Genomic DNA, 20,044 nt, shown 5'->3' on the forward strand with positions numbered 1-20,044 from the left:
GACATCTTCTAGATGCCTCAGAATCAGCTAATAAAGGGACAAATTCCACTTGCCTGGAACTCTGGAGGATGACAGAGACTGGAGAAGAACTCCACAAACAGTGAATCGAAAAAAAAGAAAATTAATCTCCAAGATCAGGTAAGAGGTATTCTTCCTGAACATGCCAGTCCAGACCCCACCCTCTAACTCGGTTCCACGCAGCTTGGGAGTAGTGCAGAGGCAGCACAGCCCGAATTGCTCCAGCATGGATGCAGGGTATAGAGCCCCTCACAGCAGCAAATCAGAACTCCACACATATCTAGGCACAGAACCCAAATCCACAGAGACCCAGGGAGGAACACAAGCTGGTGAAGCATGCTGCATACAAAAGGACCCTCAGGGGATTTAAAAAGGAAAAAAAAGAAAGAAAGAGAGAGATCATGGCAGAACTGTTGGCAAGAGATGCAAACACTCAATCCAGTTTCTGTTGGCTGGACCAACAAAACACAAGAAGGACTCTACTGGATTGACCCACCTTTCCGGATTAACCCCATCTGGGTTCCCAGGGTGAGATACCCTAATGGGGAAGAAATCGGGGGCAGAAAAGCCTCATGAAAAAAAAACAAAAACAAAACAACAAAACAAAAAACAATGTGGTGGGGGGGACTGAATTGTTGTAAGACAGGATGGGTCCCAGAACAGAAAATTGTAAGGAAAAGGGAACACTGAGTGAAAGAGAGATTCAAACAAATCATAGGAGCTGGGAAGAAAATTCTCCACAAAAACATACAGAAAATCAAGATTCTTGGAGAAATAATCAAGGACAGGAAGCTTTCTCCTGGAAGTGAAACAATTGTAAAAATAATAATAATCAAAAATGCAGTATTAAAAATTATACCACATACACAGGACAAGAATCAGATGAAGAAGAGTTAAGAAAATCTGAACATGGGCTACTCTGAAGATCCAGAATAAGGTGAACCAACAGTCAGAGAAGGCCTTCACACAAAGCCAACTGTTCTAGTTTGCTAATGCTGCTGGAATGCAAAACACCAGAAATGGATTGGCTTTTATAAAAGGGGGTTTATTTGGTTACACAGTTACAGTCTTAAGGCCATAAAGTGTCCAAGGTAATGCATCAACAATCGGGTTCCTTCACTAGAGGATGTCCAATGGCATCGGGAAAACCTCTGTTAGCTGGGAAGACACATGGCCAGTGTCTGCTCCAGAGTTCTGCTTTCAAAATGGCTTTCTCACAGGACATTCCTCTCTATGCTTCAGCTCCTCAAAAATATCACTCTTAGTTGCTCTTGGGGCGTTTGTCCTCTCTCAGTTTCTCCACAGCAAAAGTCTGCTTTCAAAGGCCGTCTCCAAAATGTCTCTGTAAGCTGAAGCTCCTCTCTCAGTTCCAGTGCGTTCTTCAAAGTGTCCCTCTTGGCTGTAGCAAGCCAGCTCCTTCTGTCTGAGCTTATATAGTGCTCCAGTAAACTAACCAAGGCCCATGCTGAATAGGTGGGGCCACGCCTCCATGGAAATTATCCAATCAGAGTTATCACCCACAGTTGGGTGGGACACATTTCCATGGAAACAACCTAATCCAAATGTTCCAACTTAATCCCCATTAATATGTCTGCTCCACAAGACTGCATCACAGAATATGGCTTTTTCTGGGGGACACAATACATTCAAACCAATCAACAATAAAACCCAAGACAAGAGGGAGAAACTGACCTTCAGAGTTAACTAATGAAAATAATTAGTTGCTCAGACATTAGCAAAAATTAGAAGTCATACTAAGAAACAGGAAGATATGGATCAGTCAAGAGAACAAATTAAAACTTCAGAGGAGACGCAGAACTTGAAACAACTAACTGAAGAAGTTCAGACAAATCTCTTAAATCAATTCAAGGAGATGGAGGAAAGTATGGACATAGAGCTAAAGGATATTAAGAAGAAAACGTGTGAGCATAAAGAAGAACTTCTAATTTCAAAAAGAAACTGTTCTAGTTTGCTAATGCTGCCAGAATGAAAAACACCAGAAATGGATTGGCTTTTATAAAAGGGGTTTATATGATTAGACAGTTATGGTCTTAAGGCCATAAAGTGTCCAAGGTAACACATCAACAATCAGGTACCTTCACTGGAGGATGGCCAATGGCATCTGGAAAACCTCTGTTAGCTGGGAAGGCACGTGGCTGCCGTCTGCTCCAAAGTTCTGGTTTCAAAATGGCTTTCTCCCAGGACGTTCCTCTCAAGGCTGCAGTTCCTCAAAAATGTCACTCTAAGTTGCACTTGGGGCATTTGTCCTCCCTTAGCTTCTCTGGAGCAAGAGTCTTCAAAGTGTCTTTCATCTGCAGCTCCTGTGCTTTCTTCAAAGTGTCCCTCTTGGCTGTAGCTGCTCCTCAAAACATCACTCAAAGCTGCATTGAGTTCCATCTGTTATGTCAGCTCATTTATATGGCTCCACTGATCAACTTAGACCCACCCTGAATGGGCGGAGCAACACCTCCATGGAAATTATCCAGTCAGAGTCATCACCCACAGCTGGGTGGGCGCATTCCAAAGAAACACTCAAAGAATTACAATCTAATCATCACTGATAACATCTGCCCACACAAGATTACATCAAAGATAATGGCGTTTGAGGGACACAATATATTCAAACTGGCACAGAAACATAAAAGAAATTACGGGGATGAAAAGCACAATAATGGAAAATAAAAATATACTGTAGGCATACAATAGCAGATTTGAAGAGGGAGGAAAAACAATTAGTGAATTAGAAGACAAGTCAACTGAAATCATACAGCGAAAAGAATAGAAAGAGAATAGAATAGAAAAAACTTGAGCAGTGTCTCAGAGATTTGTGTGACAGCATGAAGCATACAAATATACACATCATGAGTGTCCCAGAAGGACAAGAGAAGGGAAAAGTGGCAGAAAGAATATCTGAGGAAATAATGGCCAAAAATTTCTCAAGTCTTAAAAAAGACACAAATATACATATCCAAGAAGCGCAATGTACTCCAAGGAATAAATCCTAATAGAACTACTCCAAGACACATATTAATCAGAATATCAAATGCCAATGATAAAGAGTGAATTCCGAAAGCAGTAAGAAAAAAGTAATTCATCAAATACAAGGGATCTTCAATAAGGCTAAATGCCAAATTCTCATCATAAACCACGGAGGCAAGAAGGCAGTGGTATGATATATTTAACGTACTGAAAGAGAAAAACTTTTAGCCAAGAATTCTTTATCCTCAAAGCTGTCCTTCAAAAATGAGGGAAGAGTTTAAAATATTCATAGATAAACAGAAATAAAGCGTTTGTCAACAAAAGGCCTGTCCTATAAAACTTACTAAAGGGAGTTCTGCTGGTTGAAAGGAAAAGACAAGAAAGAGTACCTTGTAGTAGTATGAAGAAATGAAGATTAACAGTAAGAGTAAATAAAAGGGTAAATGGAAAACCCAATAGTACTGTATCCTCAATATGCAATGTACTCTTTTAATTCCTGTAAGAGTCAGCATACAATTGAACAAGAAAAAGGCCTATTTCCTGAAAATGGACACACAAAATATAAAGAGAATGTGGGACAAAAACAATATAAATGGGAAACAGAGGGATATGGGAGCAAAGAACACGTATGCTATTGAAGCTAAGTTGGTATCTTCTCAAACTAGTAGGTTATAGATGTAGATTATGTAAACACAAACCCCAGGGTAACCACAAAGAAAGTATTCAAAATAAATACAGAAACTGAAATGACAAACGGAACAGTCAGACACATCAAAAACGATCAACTATCCAAAAAAGGAGGTTGCAATAAAGGAAAAGAGAAACCAAAAAAAGATACAACATATAAAAAACAAAGTACAAAATGGTTGAAGGCAGTACTACCTTTACAGTAATAACACTGAATGTTAATGGATTAAACTCCCCAATCAAAAGACACAGGCTGGCACAATGCTTCCAGCCTCTCCCCATTATCCAATTCAAAGCCATTTCCATATTTTTGGTAACTGCAATAGCAGCACCCCACTCTCCTGGTACCAAAATCTGTTTCAGTTTCCTAGGCTACTCAAAGCAGATAAAATGAAATGTGTTGGCTTATGCAAAGGGAATTTATTCGCTTGCAGCTAGAATCTGGGAAAATGTCCGAATCAAGGCATCACCAAGCAATTCTTTCTTTCCAAAGACTGGTTGCTGGTGATCCTTGGCTCCTCTACCACATGGTAAGGCACATAAGGCATGTGATGGTGTCTGCTGGTCTCTCCCTTTTCTTCCAAGTTCTGCTGATTTCAGCTTCTTGCTTAAGTGGCTTTACCCCTCTCTCTCTGTATTCATTCAGTTATCAAGAACTCCAGTAATAGGATTAAGTCCCATTCTGAATTAAGTGGGTCACACCCTAACTGAAATAGCCTCAACAAATGATCCTACTTACAATAGGTTTACATCCACAGGAATGGATTCGATTTTAAAACATGTTTTCTCTGGGGTATATTCAGCGTCAAACCACTTCAATGCAGAAAAGGCATTTGACAAAATCCAACATTCTTTCTGGAAGAGTTAGAAAAACAGGAATAGAGGAAACTTCCTCAACATGATAAAGGGCATATATGAAAGGCTTTCCCTTCTAAGAGCTGGAACAAGACAAGGATGCCCACTGTCACCACTATTATTCAATGCTGTGCTGGAAGTTCTAGCTAGAGCAGTTAGGCAATAAAAAGAAATAAAAGGCACCCAAATTGAAAAGGAAGAATTAAAACTTGAACAATTTGCAGATGATGTGATCCTATATATAGAAAATCCCCCCAAAATCTACCACAAAGCTACTACAGCTAATAAATTCAGCGAAGGGGCCAGATGCAAGATCAACAAGCAAAAATTAATATTATTTCTATACACTCATAAAGAGCAATCTGAAGAGAAAATCATGAAAAAAATTCCATTTACAATAGTAAATAAAAGAATCAAATGCCTAGGAATGAATTTAACCAAGGATGTAAAGGACTCATAAGCAGAAAACTACAAAACTTTGCTAAAAGAAATTAAAGAAGACCTAAATAAATGGAAGGACGTTCTGTGCTCAACAATTGGAATACTAAATAATGTTAAGATGTCAATTCTACCCAAAATGATTTAGAGTCAAAGAAATCCCAATCAAAATTCCAACAGCTTACTTCATAGAAATGGAAAAACCAATTATAAGAGTAAGGGGCCCTGAATATCCAAAAGCATCTTGAAAAACAACAAAACTGGAGGACTCACACTTCCTTACTTTAAAGCTTATTACAAAGCTACAGTGGTATGATGGTTTACAGCTGTATGTACCCCAGAAAAGATCATGTTCTTATTTTTTCCCCCTTCTCTTTTTTTTTTTAAATTCAGTTTTACTGAGGTACATCCACATACCATACAATCGTCCATGGTGTACATCAACTGTTCACAGTACCATCATATAGTTGTGCCTTCATCAATCCAATCCATTTTTGAACAATTTCTTTACACCAGAAAGAATAAAAACCAAAAGTAAAAAAGAACACCCAAACCATCCTCCCCCATCTCACTCCAATCTTCATTTAGTCCCTGTACCCATTTTCTATTCATCCATCCTTACACTGGGTAAAGGGAGTGTGATTCACAAGGTTTTCACCACCACACTGTCAACTCTTGCAAGCTACACAGCTATATAATTGTCTTTGCGAGTCAAGGCCACTGGGTTGGAGTTTGATAGTTTCAGGCATTTACTTCTAGCTATTCCAATTCTCTAAAACCTAGAAAGGGATATCTATATAGTGCATAAGAATGCCCACCACAGTGACCTCTCCACTCCATTCGAAATCTCTTAGCCATTGAAACTCTACTTTGTTTCATTCTGCCTCCCCTTTTTGGTCAAGAAGATGTTCTTGATCCCATGATGCCAGGTCCAGGTTCATCACTGGGAGTCATATCCTGCGTTGAAAGGGAGATTTACACCCTTGGAAGTCAGTCCCAGTGAGTTCACCTGCTGAGGTGGCCTAGCTAGAGAGAGAGGGCCACATCTGAGCAACAAAGAGGCACTCAGGGAGAGACTCTTAGACACAGCTATAAGTAAGTTTAGCCCCTTCTTTGCAGCAACGAGCCACAAAAGGACAAGCCCTAAGTTAGAGGACTCAGCATACCAAACCGTCAGTCCTCAATGTTTATCAGAACATCAGCAACAAACCAAGTGAGGAAGTTCAACACTTCTGCATTTTCCCCCAGCTCCTCAGGGGTCCCTGCATATACATTTTTATTCTCTGCCCAAATTACTCTGGGATGTGTTGCTGTTTCACACTAAACTGTGCAAACCTACAAGATCTCACTTCCTGTTCAAAGCTCCATGTAATCGCGGTGTTTGAACAAGCTGACAGTACAAGTTAAATTGTTTAGTGTATGTGCCAGTTTGAATGTATTGTGTCCCCCAGAAAAAGCCATATTCTTTGATGCAGTCTTGTGGGGCAGATATATTAGTGGGGATTAAGTTGGAAAGTTTGGATTAGGTTGTTTGCATGGAAATGTGCCTCACCCAACTGTAGGTGATAACTCTGATGAGACAATTTCCATGGCGGCATGGCCCCAGCCATCCAGGGTGGGCCTTGATCAGTGGAGCCATATAAATGAGCTGACAAACAGAAGAAACTCAGTGCAGCTGAGAGTGACATTTTGAAGAGGAGATACAGCCAAGAGGGACACTTTGAAGAAAGCACAGGAGCTGCAGATGAGAGACAGTTTGAAGATGGCCGTTGAAAGTAGACTCTTGCTCCGGAGAAGCTAAGAGAGGACAAACAACCCAAGAGCAACTAAGAGTGACATTTTTGAGGAACTGCAGCCTAGATAGGAATGTCCTGGGAGAAAGCCATTTTGAAACCAGAACTTTGGCGCAGACTCCAGCCACATGGCTTCCCAGCTAACAGAGGTTTTCCAGACACCACTGGCCATCCTCCAGTGAAGGTACCTGATTGTTGATGTATTATTACCTTGGACACTTTATGGCCTTAAGACTGTAACTGTGTAACCAAATACACCCCCTTTTATAAAAGCCAATCCATCTCTGGTGTTTTGCATTCTGGTAGCATAAGCAAACTAGAACAGTGTACTATAGAAAATATAAATCCTGCTCCAGATAACCGTCTCTTCCCTTGGTCTCACACAGAAGTAAGACAATGTTCTTTTAATCCATTCCTGTGGGTGCAGACCTATTGTAGGTGGGACCTTTTGATTAGGTTATTTCAGTTGAGGCATGCCTCAGGTGGGCCTTAATCCTTACTTGAGTTTTTATGAGGATAAAAGACAGAGAGAGGACACAGAAAAAAGCCCCAGAGAAGCTGAGAGAGGAGGACACACAGAAGCTCAGAGAGGAAGCCACTGAAGCCAGAAGCAGGAAGCAGTGAAAACCGGGAGAGAAAGGAGAGACCAGGAGGCATCACTATATAACTGGTCATGTGACTGAGGTGCTGAGGATCGCTGGTAGCCAGTCTTGGGGAGAAAGCACCCCCTGTTGATACCTTGATTTGGATGTTTTCACAGCTTAAAGACTGTAAGATTGTAAATTAATAAATCCCCACTGTAAAAGCAACCAATTTTTGGTATATTGCATTTCATCAGCTCTAGCATTCTAAATATTGGTCAAAACAGCATGGTACTGGCACAAGAGTAGATATATAGATCAATGGAATGGAGCTGAGAGTTCAGAAATAGACCCTCACATCTAAGGCCAAGAGATTTCTGACAAGGCTCCCAAGTCCAATTGGGAAAGAATAGTCTCTTTAACATATGATGCTGGAAGAATTGGATATCCATATGCAAAAGAATGAAAGAGGATCCCTATCTCACACCGTGTACAAAAATCATCTCAAAATGGATCAAGGACTTAAATACAAGAACCAGGACTATAAAACTCCTAAACAAAAATGTAGGGAAGCATCTTCAGGACCTTGTATTAGGCAATGGTTTTTTAGACTTTACACCCAAAGCATAAGCAACAAAAGAAAAAAATAGATAAATAGAACCTCATAAAAATTAAAAACTTGTGCTTCAAAGGACTTTATCACAAAAGTAAAAAGAGAGCCTGCTCAATGGCAGAAGAAATTTGGAAACCACATATCCAATAAGGGTTTAACATCCAGAATATATAAAGGAATCCTTCAACTCAACAATAAAAAGACAACCTGATTTAAAAATGGGCAAAAGACTCGAATAGCCATTTCTCCAAACAGGATATACAAATAGCTAAAAAGCACATGAAAAGATGCTCAATGTCATTAGCTATTAGGGAAATGCAAATCAAAACCATGATGAGATACCATTTCACACCCACTAGAATGGCTACTAGTTAAAAAACAAACAAACAGAATCACAAGTGTTGAAGAGGATGTGGAGAAACAGGGACACTTATTCATTGTTGGTGGGATTGTAAAATGGTATAGTTGCTGTGGAAAATAGGCAGTTCCTCAGAAAGCTAATCCCTTTACTAGGTTTAGATTTATTAGATACAAGGGAAAAAACAGAAATTATACAATGGAGAATTTGACAACACCTTGACTGGATTTTCAAAATTAACATCAGCCATTACTGATACAGAGATCAGAAAAACCCAAAACTAGAAACTTCTATTAAAAAGAGGGGGAGGGCTATATTCAAAGGTGTCAATGTCACAAAAGACAGTAAGGCTGTGGAAATGTTGGAGTTTAAAGAAAGCTAAAGAGAAAGCTAAAGAGACACAGTAAATCCAAGATCTTGACCCTGATTTGATTTTCTACAGGAAGGAGAAAAATCACCAACTAGGACATTACTGAATCAACTGTAATATAGATGATAGGTTAAATAAAAGCATTTCATAAATGTTAAATATTAAGTTGATAATTCCACCAAAGTTATATAATGGAATATCCCTACTCTTAAGAAATAAACACTAAAGTACTTAGGAATAAAGGGCCATAACATATATCATTCATGTCAAATGGCTGAGGAAAAAAAATACGGTTTATGTGTCTATCTCCACAGATAAAAAGAGAGAACAAATAATAAATCAAACAGGGTAGAAGTCTAACAAAATGGGTATGGATATTTTCTGTACTATTCTTATTCTTTCAACTTTCCTGTAAGTTTGAAATTATTCCCAAATAAAAAGTTTTTTAAACAAGTTTTGTTTAACACCTCCAAAATTGGGAAAATTCGTGTAGGTTCTTTCTCCATATATTCAACGAGAAGGTTGAGCTAGATGTGCTTCAAGATTCCATTCTGCCCTAAACTTATAAATATTCCATAAGAGGAATGTGGTTCAAGAATAAACTAGAGCTCCTTTAAGAAACTGCTGAAGAGAAAACATACCCCAAAAAGTGTCTTTTGGATTCTTCTCATTGTTATACTACTAAATATCTGACAATTGGATTTCTATTTCTGCCAAACCTCTTACCTTCAGAATCACAGTATTTTTTTTTGTCTGAATTTATTTCACACATATACCACAATTCTCTGCACAATTTTTTTTTTTATCTTCGTTTACTTTTAGAACACAAGATCCACACTTGTGGGAACTTATACGGGGATGGGTGGGTAGGCACTTCCTTGATCCTACTACTGACATTATTTCTTAAACAAGGCATGTGAAACATGCTTACAGTTCTGAAGAGAAACCCCAGAAATCCCACTGCTTTTAAAAATCTAACTACAGATAAACCATAGTATGTCTGATCTATCTCAAGTTAATTTTCTTATAAGACCCAGAGTAATATGTCTATGTGTTGGTTTTGAATCTATTATGTACCCCAGAAAAGCCATATTGTTTTAATCCAGTCCCGTGTGGGTAGACCAATTGTGGGTGGGACCTTTTGATTAGGTTTTTTCCCTGGAGATATGACCCTGCCCATTCAAGGTGGGTCTTAGTTCCCTTGCTGTAGTCCTTTATTAGAGCATAAAAGGCAGAGATATTTTGGAGAGAGCTCAGAGAAGCTAAGATATGTCATCCAGAGTTTGCCCCTGGGAAAAGCTCAGACAGAAGCCCAGAGACATTTTGGAGAAAGCCACTGAAACCAGAAGCTAAACCCAGGAGAGAAATTTCAGCAGAGCCAGCCATGTACCTTTCCATGTGACAGAGGAACCCCGGATGCCATCAGTTTTCCTCATAGAAGGTATCTACCTCTTGATGCCTTAATTGGGACATTTTCATGGCCTCAGAACTGTGAATTTGCAACATAATAAATCCCCATTGAAAAAGCCAATCTATTTCTTATATATTGCATTGTAGCAGCTTTAGCAAACCGGAAGTCTGTTATCATATATTCAGTGGCAACTGATAAGTACTGGTCGATTTTTATCTTGACTCAATACTACTATAATTCTCTTAGGATCAGATTCACAGAGCTTTACTGCTTAACTTCAAAGTGTTCACCTTTCTTCCTTGATCAAATTCCACTTCAGTTAGCTGTTAAATATTCACCTGGGACTTGTTCCATTGTACTTACTGCTAAAGGAACCCAAACAGTCCATTCCCCAATTGGCAAAGACTGCTGTTTTGATATTCCTTACTGCCGAGTTCCTTCAAGATCTCAAACTGACGAACACATACAGCAAGGCTTGATGGTCGCCTATGAAAACATAAGTGGCATATGGATAAGGATGTAATTGAAAGGGACAAAATAAAGAGGAGATAATGCAGTTGTATTCAGCTCTATGTCATCCTAGCTTTGTAATGCTGAGCAAATTATTTTACCTCTATGAACCTGTTTCTTCCGCTGTAAAACGGGGTATGGTATAATAGTATCTACCTCCTAGAATTGTTGTGAGAGTGAAATGTCATTATCAAATATCAAAATCCATATAAATAACTTAGGACTATGCCTGGCCTACAATGCTACATAGTTACAGTAAACGTCACCTCTGTCCTTAGCTTTCTTTCCTTTGAGGAACTGACCCTCCCACATCTCATGATTCTGGTAGGGCTGCCAATCATAGTACTTCATCCAGTGCCCCCACACAAGCTAAAGCAACTATATCTCTGCTTAAAGAAATATGAATCTTGAGTAAGACATGCAAGGACTGAAGGCAGTTGGAGGTTGGTCATTCTCATGCTGTTGACATTCCCAGAGTGGCCCAACTCCCTCAATTCTTTATCTTTTGAATAAAATTTGAATGTGAATGAGTTTTTATTACTGGAAACCAGGAATTCTAACTAATAAAGCATTCATTTGTTCACTCATTTACTCTTTTTACAAATATTTAATAGTGTATACATGTATCTTCCTTGAAAGCAAAAATGAACACATTTCCCACTTGCTGAGTCAAGGAACATCTCTATGTTATTGCTTTTCTGGCACTTTTCACATTCTACTTTGTGACAATAACTTATGAGTCCATTTTTTCCCCCCACTTCTAGGAGAAATTAAAGCAGGGACTAAATCTAACACAAACGTGGATGACTTAAAGTACTAAGCACCATGCCATACACATTGAAGAAGCTCAATAAATGATGTAGAATGGAAAAGAAAATGTTAGTTCTACAGTAAGTTGATTCATGTCTTTTGTTCTGAGTGATTTCTTTCACCTTGATATTTTTCTCTGGAGAATAATTCAATAATGTGTAGGTAACACTCAGATAACATGTCTGCCAATTAACTTTTTTGGGAGGTGGGAGTGGGGGTGATGGAGTCATCTACCTCTGCTATAGACCCAGGAAAAGTTGGTCTTTGAAGAAAAATGAGTTTAGCAAGGTGTTTTTATGCACTCAATGAAATACTGGTTGACATTAATTGAGCTTTTCCCATATGCCAAGTACTGTCTGTGGATTATCTCTTTGAATCCTGCAACCTTCTTAAACATGCCTTTTTTTTAACATTTTTTATTGTGAAATATAACATATATACAGAAAAGTGATAACTTTCAAAGTACAATTTAACAAGTAGAGAGCAAATTTCAAAGAATGTTATGGGTTACAGTTCCACCATTTCAGTTATTTCCTTCTAGTTTCCTTCTAGTTATTCTAATACCCTAGAAACTAAAAAAATAAAGATTCAGTATTCGTAATCCTTTTAAAACATGCTTCTTTAAAGGAGGAAAGGAAACAAAGATGATGTTCCTTGCACGATGTCTTACAGACAGTAAACAGCAATGCCATTTCAACCAAGGTTAATAGGAACGGTCAGGTAAAGGATGCATACAATTCAGTCTGATAAACCATGAACTTTCAGCACATCCCCCATCATCAAGTACTGCAATAAGCGGAGTCGTCGTCTTCCCTTGCTTACTTTCTTCTCACAAGAGACCACGTTTCTGACACTGACATCTCTCATAGGATAGAAAGGTAATGTGAGCGACAGACAGGATTCAGTGTGATGGAGAGAAGGGTGAAGAACCGCAGTTCTGAAGACACGGGTTCAAATTCCCACTTTGTTCCGAACTACATGATCTTGGGCAAGCCTCGCTCAGTTCTCCTCAGCTCCAACATAGAGCTAAAGTATTACCTTGCAAGGCCTATTTGAAAATCCATGTGGTAACGTCGGTCAAACGCATGACACATTGGCTGTTATTAGTGTTGCCAAGCGCTCCACTGCAGAGACAGGAAAACAGAGGGCGGGACGCGCCATGCGCGGGGCGGAGCCCCCAGGGCTCACGCTGGGCCCACGCCACTCTCACCCCCTTTGCGCGGCGTGGCTGCCAGCAGCCGGCTCGCGCGTCTCCCCGGGCGCCGGTACCGCAGTCGGCTCTTTCTCCCCGGCCGCCCCTCGTGTGCCCGCACCGTCCACGTCCCGCTAGAAGAGCGCCACCCCCACCCAACAGACCGCAGTGCCTCGCGCCTCACCTCCTTGGGTCCCCCTCCTCCACGCCCTGGAAGTCGCAGCCCGCGTGCACGCCCCTCAATCTGCGTGCTCGCTCCCGTGCTGCGCAGGCGGAAGTTCGCCGCCTAGCGCGCGCCCGCCACCGCTTGCTCAGCTCCACGCCGCGTCTCTTCCGCCCTCGGCGGCTGCCTCCGCCCTCCCTGCGCCTGCTCCCGGAGTCCTCGCCGCTCCTCTGGTTGAGGACTGGATGGAAGGAGTTGAGCAGCTTGCTTGTTTTGACACCGACCAGTATTCAGTAACTGCCGCGTTGCACTTTACGGGTCGCCAGAGGCTTCCCCTTGCGTGGTGCTATTTGAACCTTTCCACAGTGCGGTGAGGTGGCCTGGGCCTGTACTGTTTTTGTTGTTGTTTGTTCTTTTTTTTAACATTTCCACCTCTCATCCCCGTTGCAGCAAGGGAAGCTGAGGCTAAAGGACTGGGCCCAAGGACGGCGAGCAGTGGTCACCTCTGGAATTCTAGTCACGGAGTGCTCCTTACGGATTAACCAGACTGACCAAATGGTTTAAGGGATGAACAGGGTACATTATATTCAGATGCTTCTGGAACGGCGAAATTCTTTTCCTTGGAAAGAACCATCCCCTCTTTGGGCTTCAGAGGCCCAAATTGAGGCATAATGAGAGGATGCGGTGGTCCACCGTGATGTCAATCTTGAGGGCTAGGTATGTCCCAACATCGCTTATTACTACTACTAATTATTATAATAGCTACCATTTGTCGAGTACTTATTGCATGCAGGCGTTGTACAGAGCAGGTTACACACATGGTCTCATTTAATCTGCAAAACAATCTTATGAGGTAAGCATTATTGTTATCCTCATCTTGCAGGTGAACATGTTTAGACTCGGGGCGTATAAATAACTTGGGATCACACTGCTAGGAAGTGTGGGGAAGGCAACTCATATCCTGGTGTATCATAACTATTATGCTGTTATATTTGTTTACACGTTTTGGTTAAATTGTCCCGACCTCTTTTAGAAATTCATTTACACTTTCTGGCTGTAGCACCTCTTCATTTTTTAATAGATGAGTAATACAAAATGTATTGTTAAAAAAAAAAAGAAGGAAAGAAAAACCGCATAAGCAAAAATATGTAAAACTCATCTCCCACCACCTTCAATAAGCAATTAACATTTTGATATGTACTATTGCAGTCATTTTCCTACTTCATAATGTCAATAAATCTATTATAGGATAGTTTTACATTTGATGTATCCTGAAAATCAACTTATTCATTCATTCAAGAATAGTTAATGAACTACTGTTCTAGGTGTTGGGAATTTAATAGCGGACAAAATTAAATCTCTACCTCATGGAGCTCATAGTGTAGTGGGGGGAATTGACACTAAGCAATACAGATAATACATTGACAAATAATGAATAATGCCAGGTAGGTAGTAAATTCTATGGAAAAAAAAATCAGAAGCAGTATGTGGGCATGCTCTTTTAGCTAGTGGGTAGGGAAGACCCCTCAATGGAGATGACACATAAACAGAAGTCTATTCATTTGATGAGAGAGAGAGGTCTATGGATTTCTAGAAGGAAACTCTTCTTGGAAAAGAGAAACAGCAATTGTTATAACCTTGAGACAGGAAAACTTGCTTGGCTTTTTGGAAAAACAGCAAGGTCAGTGTGACTGGAACATAGCAAATTATAGAAATAAGTTGAAAAACATAGATAGGAGTCTAATCGTATATCATTTGGTGTGCCATGGATGGACTTTGGATTTTATTGGGATGTGACAGAATGCCATGGCTGAGAGCAAAGGAGTGATCAAATTTGTTTTAAAAGGATCACTCTGGCAGCTGTGTGGAAAGACAATAGAAGCATTAAAACTGCTTTTGAAAGCATAAACTGTCCTTTTACTCAGCAATTGTTTAACAGATAGTTTATTAATGTAGGCATTTCACCTACACCTTCAGGACCATTCCCTCCTCCACGAAGTGGAGATAGGGTCAGACATTTATGAAACTCATTGTGTGTTTCTCACCTAACCTGGAACTTTTTTGAAACTGGCTAGGAAATATTTGGAAGTCAAGATTGTCAGCAAACTGAGTATGAGTCATCAATGTCCCATTGTGGAAAAAAACAGTTCCACATAATAATGGGATCTGTTCTTTAAAAACGTAGCATTCAACTATCTGGAAATTACTTTTCTTCTTCACATGATGTTAGGCCCTCATTAGAATTTTAAGTCCTGGTTTGGTCAGTGTTTAATACTGATGTGGAAAAATTAAAATACACAAGTAATAGTAATAATAACTGATTAAGGAAGTGCAAAAGGAAGAACAGATTTGGAGGAGAAATTAAACGTTCTGTTTTGGGTCTGTGTTTTGCTCTCTGAGTGGAAATGACAGGAGTCTAGAGCTCGGGAGAGGTCAAGGCTAAAATTGTGTAATTACATTAGAGTTGTTTCTTTGGATGTGTGCTTTCCTTAGTTAGACAGAGCTTCTTGAGGACAAGGACTGTCAGTGTCTTCTTTGTAACTTCAGTGTTCAGAAGTGTGTCCTCAACAAATATTTATGAAATGAGCAAGCGAAGGCAAAGGTATGGATGAAGTTACTTAGGCAAAGTGTATAAGGTAAAAAAAAGACGATATGCACTCTGCTTTCATTGGAGGTTCAAGCACCTGAACTTGGCCTGTAAGTAGGGTGAATGTGCTGGTTTGAAGCTGTTATATACCCCAGAAAATGTCATGCTTTTTTAATCCATTCCTGTGAGTGCAGACCTATTGTGGGTGGGGCCATTTGATTAGGTTGCTTCAATTGAGATGTTACACAACCCAATTCAAGGTGGGTCTCAATCCTTTACTGGATTCCTTTATAAGGATAAAAGACAGAAAAAACCCAGAGAGCTCAGAGAGAAACACCCAGAGAAAGGAGAGAGAGAAAAAGCCCAGAGATGCTAAGAGAGGATCCACAGAAGCTCAGAGAGGATGCCACTGGAACTAGGAGCTGAAAACAATGAAACAATGAAATCCCAGAGCACTTGTGCCTTCCCATGTGACAGAGGAACCCTGGATGCCAGCAGCCTTTCTTCAGAAAAGATATCTTCCTGTTGATGCCTTAATTGGGACATTTTCATGGCCTTAGAACTGTAAATTTGTAAACTAATAAACTCCCTTTGTAAAAACCAACCCATTTCTGGTATATTGCATTCTGACAGCTTTAGCAAACCTGTAAATTTGTAAACTAATAAACTCCCTTTGTAAAAGCCAACCCATTTCTGGTATATTGCATTCTGACAGCTTTAGCAAACCAAAACAGTGACCATAAATTCTGACTTGCTCCAGATGATCCTGGTTTACACATATAATTGTTAATATCAGTGCATTTCACCCTCAAAAGTGATTCAGTTTGTACAATAATGGTCATTCTTTGTAAAAGAGTCTTCAGAATCTATTATCTGCCCATTTCTTTATCATCACTTCCATATCTTTAACGCCTTTCTCCAGACAGACCAAAGTACCTCTAATTCACCTTTTGTACTGTTACCTCCAAACCCCCATCTTAGTTTACCTGGGCTGCTGTAACAAAGTACTGCAGACTACTGGATTAAACAGGAATTTATTGTCTTGCAGTTTTGGAGGCTAGAAGTCCAAAATTAAGGTGTTGGTGGGAACTGTTTTCTCTGAAGTCCACAGTGTTCTGGCGATAGCTTGCTGGTTATCCATAACTCATTCTCTGCTTCTCACATGGCCATCTTTATCCTCTGTTCCTACAGTGTCCAAATTTCCTCTGCTCACAAGAACTCGAGTCATATCGGATCAAGGCCCATCCTGATACAGCTTGGCCTCACTTTAAGCAATAACATCTTCAAAGATCCTTTTTACAGATGGGTTGACATCCACAGGACTAGGGATTAGTTAGGACTTATCATGTCTTTGTGGGGATGTGATTTGATCCATAACACTTAACTTTGCTAAAGTAGCTCCTATCATCACTTCCTCAGGAACACCTCTTCTTGACCTGCCCTTCTCAAGTTTGGGTTAAGTAGCCTTCTTACATGTTTCCAGTACACCCTGTCTTCAACCTATTATAGCAAAGATGACTAATTGCCTGTTTGTTTTTTAATTTTTAATTAAAGAAGTTGTATGTTTAAAGAACAATGCATAACATAGAGTTTTTATATACCACCCGATTATTAACACCTTGCATTTAGTGTGGTACATTTGTTAAAATTCATGAAAGAATGTATTTATAATTGTACTGCTAACTATAGTCCATTTACAAGAGTTCACTATTTGTGTTGTACAGTCTTACAGTTTTTAAAAATTATTTAGTAACATGTACAACCTAAAATTTCCCCTTTTTTCAATTTTATCGAGGTATATTCACATACCATACAGTCATCCAAAGTGTATAATCAGTTGTTCACAGTACCATCATATAGTTGTGCATTCATCACCCCAGTCTATTTTTTGAACATTTTCCTTGTACCAGAAAAAGAGAAAATAAGAATAAAAAATAAAAGTAAAGAAGAACACCCAAAACACCCACCCCACCTTATTTTTCATTTAGTTTTTGTCCCCATTTTTCTACTTATCCATCCATATACTGGATAAAGGGAGTGTGATCCATAAAGCTTTCACAATCGCACTGTCACCTCTTGTAAGCTACATTGCTATACAATCATCATCAGGAGTCAAGGCTGCTGGGTTGCAGTTTGACAGTTTCAGGTATTTACTTCAAGCTATTCCAATGCATTAAAACCTAAAAAGTGTTATCTGTATAGTGCATAAGAATGCCCACCAGAGTGACCTCTTGACTCCATTTGGAATCTCTCAGCCGCTGAAACTTTATTTCGTTTCATTTCTCATCCCCCTTTTGGTCAAGAAGATGTTATCCATCCCATGATGTCAGGTCCAGATTCATCCCCGGGAATCATGTACCACGTTGTCAGGGAGATTTACACCCCTGGGAGTCAGATCCCATGTAGGGGGGAGGGCAGTGAGTTCACCCGCACTGTTGGCTTACCTAGAGAGAGAGGGCCACATCTGAGCAACACAGAGGTACTCAGGGAGAGACTCTTAGGCACAATTATAAGCAGGTTTAACCTCTCCTTTGCAATAACAAGCTTCATAAGGGCAAGTCCCGTGATAGAGGGCTTGGCACATCAAACCGTCAGTCCTCAATGTTTGCGAGAACATCAGCAACAATCCAGGTGAGGAAGCCCAACACCGCTGTGTTTTCCCCCAGCTCCTCAGGGAGGCCCTGCATATATATTTTAATTACTTTGGGGTGTGTCGCTGTTTCACGCTAACCTCTGCAAATCTACCAGGTCTCCCTATTAAAAGTTTCATGTAATTATGGTATTTGAACGAACTGTGCAAGTTAAATTGTTTAGGAAATACAGATCTTGCACCAACTGAACATCTCTTCCCTTGGTCTCACATGGAATTTGGAGTTTTAAAACAGTCAGTACTGTCCTTTACCCTTTGGCCTGATTTGCCCTAGTCCTAACCACATACATCTGCTTCATTTTTATCTCGAGTTAAAGTCTGGACTCTTCTTCAGCTTTTTTAACAGTTGCTGTATGTGCTAATACTGACATTCATATCTGCTGAGTTCTAGCTCTGAGTTTCAGGTGTCACACAGATACCCAAAGTTCCAGGGATCAGTCAGGTTATACACAAAGGTATCAGCATCTCGAAATCTGGAGATAGCCATTGCAATTCAGGAATAGATGTGACTGCTGTAAGAGCTTACAATCTAGGGACCATTACAATAAGCGTTCCCCTGATTAGCTGTACTCTGAAGTTCAATTCTGAGTTTACACATTGTAGTTAGTCCATATTGGTGAGGCATTATAATGTTTGCTTTTGTTTCTGGCATAGTTCACTGAAAATACTGTCTACAGTTTCCATTCACCTTGTTTGTCTCAGAGCTTCACTGCTTCTCACAGTACCTCAGTATTTCCTTGTATGCACACTCAACAGTTCACCATTCTGTTCCTCACTCAGTATACCCTTAGGCCACCTCCAACGATTACAAATCATGCATACTCTCTCCATGAACACCAGTGTGCAGATGTCCTTTTGTGTCCCTGCTCTCAGATCCTCCAAGTAAATGCCCCCTAATGAGGTTGCGGGACCTTATTGCACCCACATAGCACTGTGGTCTGCCTACTGTTGGCTGTAAAGTAATAGAAAAGTTTTGGTACTGGATGGTGGTAATGGTGGTACAACATTGTGAATGTTAATGCCTCTGAATTATATGCTTGAAAGTTGTTAAAGCAGGAAACTTTATGTTGTATGTGTGTTACCATGGTAATAAAAAATTTTTTAAAAGAGGCGCACTAAAGATCTCAAAGGTAATGTGATGGTTAGGTTCATGTGTCAGCTTGGCCAGATAATAGTTCCCAGTTGTCTGGTCAAGCAAGCACTGCCCTGTTACTGTGAGGACATTTTGTGAACTTAAATCATCAGTAGGTTGATTGCATTTATGGCTGATTGCATCTAAAATCAACTAAGGAGAGTTTCTTCAGCAAGGAGAGATGTTTCATCCAATCAGTTGAAGGTTTTAAAAGGAGAAGTCATGACTTCAGCAGTCAGGAGAGAGAATTTTCATCTCTACTTCAGCTAGTTAGCTTCTCCTGGGGAATTCATCAAAAACCTTTGTTGGATTCGCCAGTTTGCAGCCTGCGCTATGGAATTTCAACTCATGCATCCCTACAGTTAAGTGAGACACTTTTAGAAAATGTCATAATTATTTACAGATATCTCCTGTTGGTTCTGTTTCCCTAGAGAACCCTGACTTCTATATGTGAAGAAGAGGAAAAAAAAAAAAAAAAAAGACAAAAACGCTACTAAAGGGCCCTACTGCATCCCACATTACAGATAAGGAAAATGAGGCTCTAAGAGGTAAAACTACTTACTGAAAGTCAATCAGTTATGAGATAGCATAGTCAGAATTTAAACAAGATCTGTCCAAACATAATTGCTGTACTGCTTCTGAATATTTAAAACTTAAGGTCTAGCAGTTATCAGCATTTTCATAATGCCATGGCCATTTATAGAGCATTTCTGTGACTTCAGACCTTGTTGCCCATCTCTTCTGCCTCTTTTCCCCCCACTGACTTCTTTCTTATCTACAAAAGGTGTAGATTATCTGTCTCATGAGTCACCAGGCTTTGGATAGAATCCAAAAGGTTGGGTGAACTAGAATTTATTGTTGCTGAGTGGCTTCTGTTTATCACAGAATTTTAAAATG

General features: G+C 40.0%; 2 protein-coding genes across 10 annotated transcripts in view; one reads left to right on the forward strand and one right to left on the reverse strand.

The window, feature by feature from the left end:
• TADA2A (transcriptional adaptor 2A) overlaps positions 1–12,864 on the reverse strand; it is a 64,822-nt gene extending 51,958 nt beyond the window's left edge. For 2 of the 7 annotated variants that reach the window (XM_037808154.1, XM_037808150.1), the window contains exons 1-2: positions 12,800–12,864; positions 10,467–10,589 (exon numbers count right to left, since the gene is read on the reverse strand). In XM_037808154.1, the coding sequence (XP_037664082.1) occupies positions 10,467–10,491 (25 nt within the window). In that variant the 5' untranslated portion in view covers positions 10,492–10,589; positions 12,800–12,864. Of the gene's footprint in view, positions 1–10,441; positions 10,590–12,461; positions 12,711–12,799 lie in introns of those variants that run through there. The other 5 variants (XM_037808155.1, XM_037808152.1, XM_037808151.1 and 2 more) reach the window with 4 other exon arrangements.
• Positions 12,676–20,044, forward strand: part of ACACA (acetyl-CoA carboxylase alpha) — a 371,031-nt gene continuing 363,662 nt past the window's right edge. The window contains exons 1-2 of one of the 3 annotated variants that reach the window (XM_037808139.1): positions 12,676–13,148; positions 13,229–13,495. The gene's annotated coding sequence lies outside the window, so the exon portion shown is untranslated. The remainder of the gene's footprint in view (positions 13,149–13,228; positions 13,496–20,044) is intronic. The other 2 variants (XM_037808140.1, XM_037808142.1) reach the window with 2 other exon arrangements.

The sequence above is a fragment of the Choloepus didactylus genome, chromosome 18, assembly GCF_015220235.1.
Source record: "Choloepus didactylus isolate mChoDid1 chromosome 18, mChoDid1.pri, whole genome shotgun sequence".
Taxonomy (NCBI): domain Eukaryota; kingdom Metazoa; phylum Chordata; class Mammalia; order Pilosa; family Megalonychidae; genus Choloepus; species Choloepus didactylus.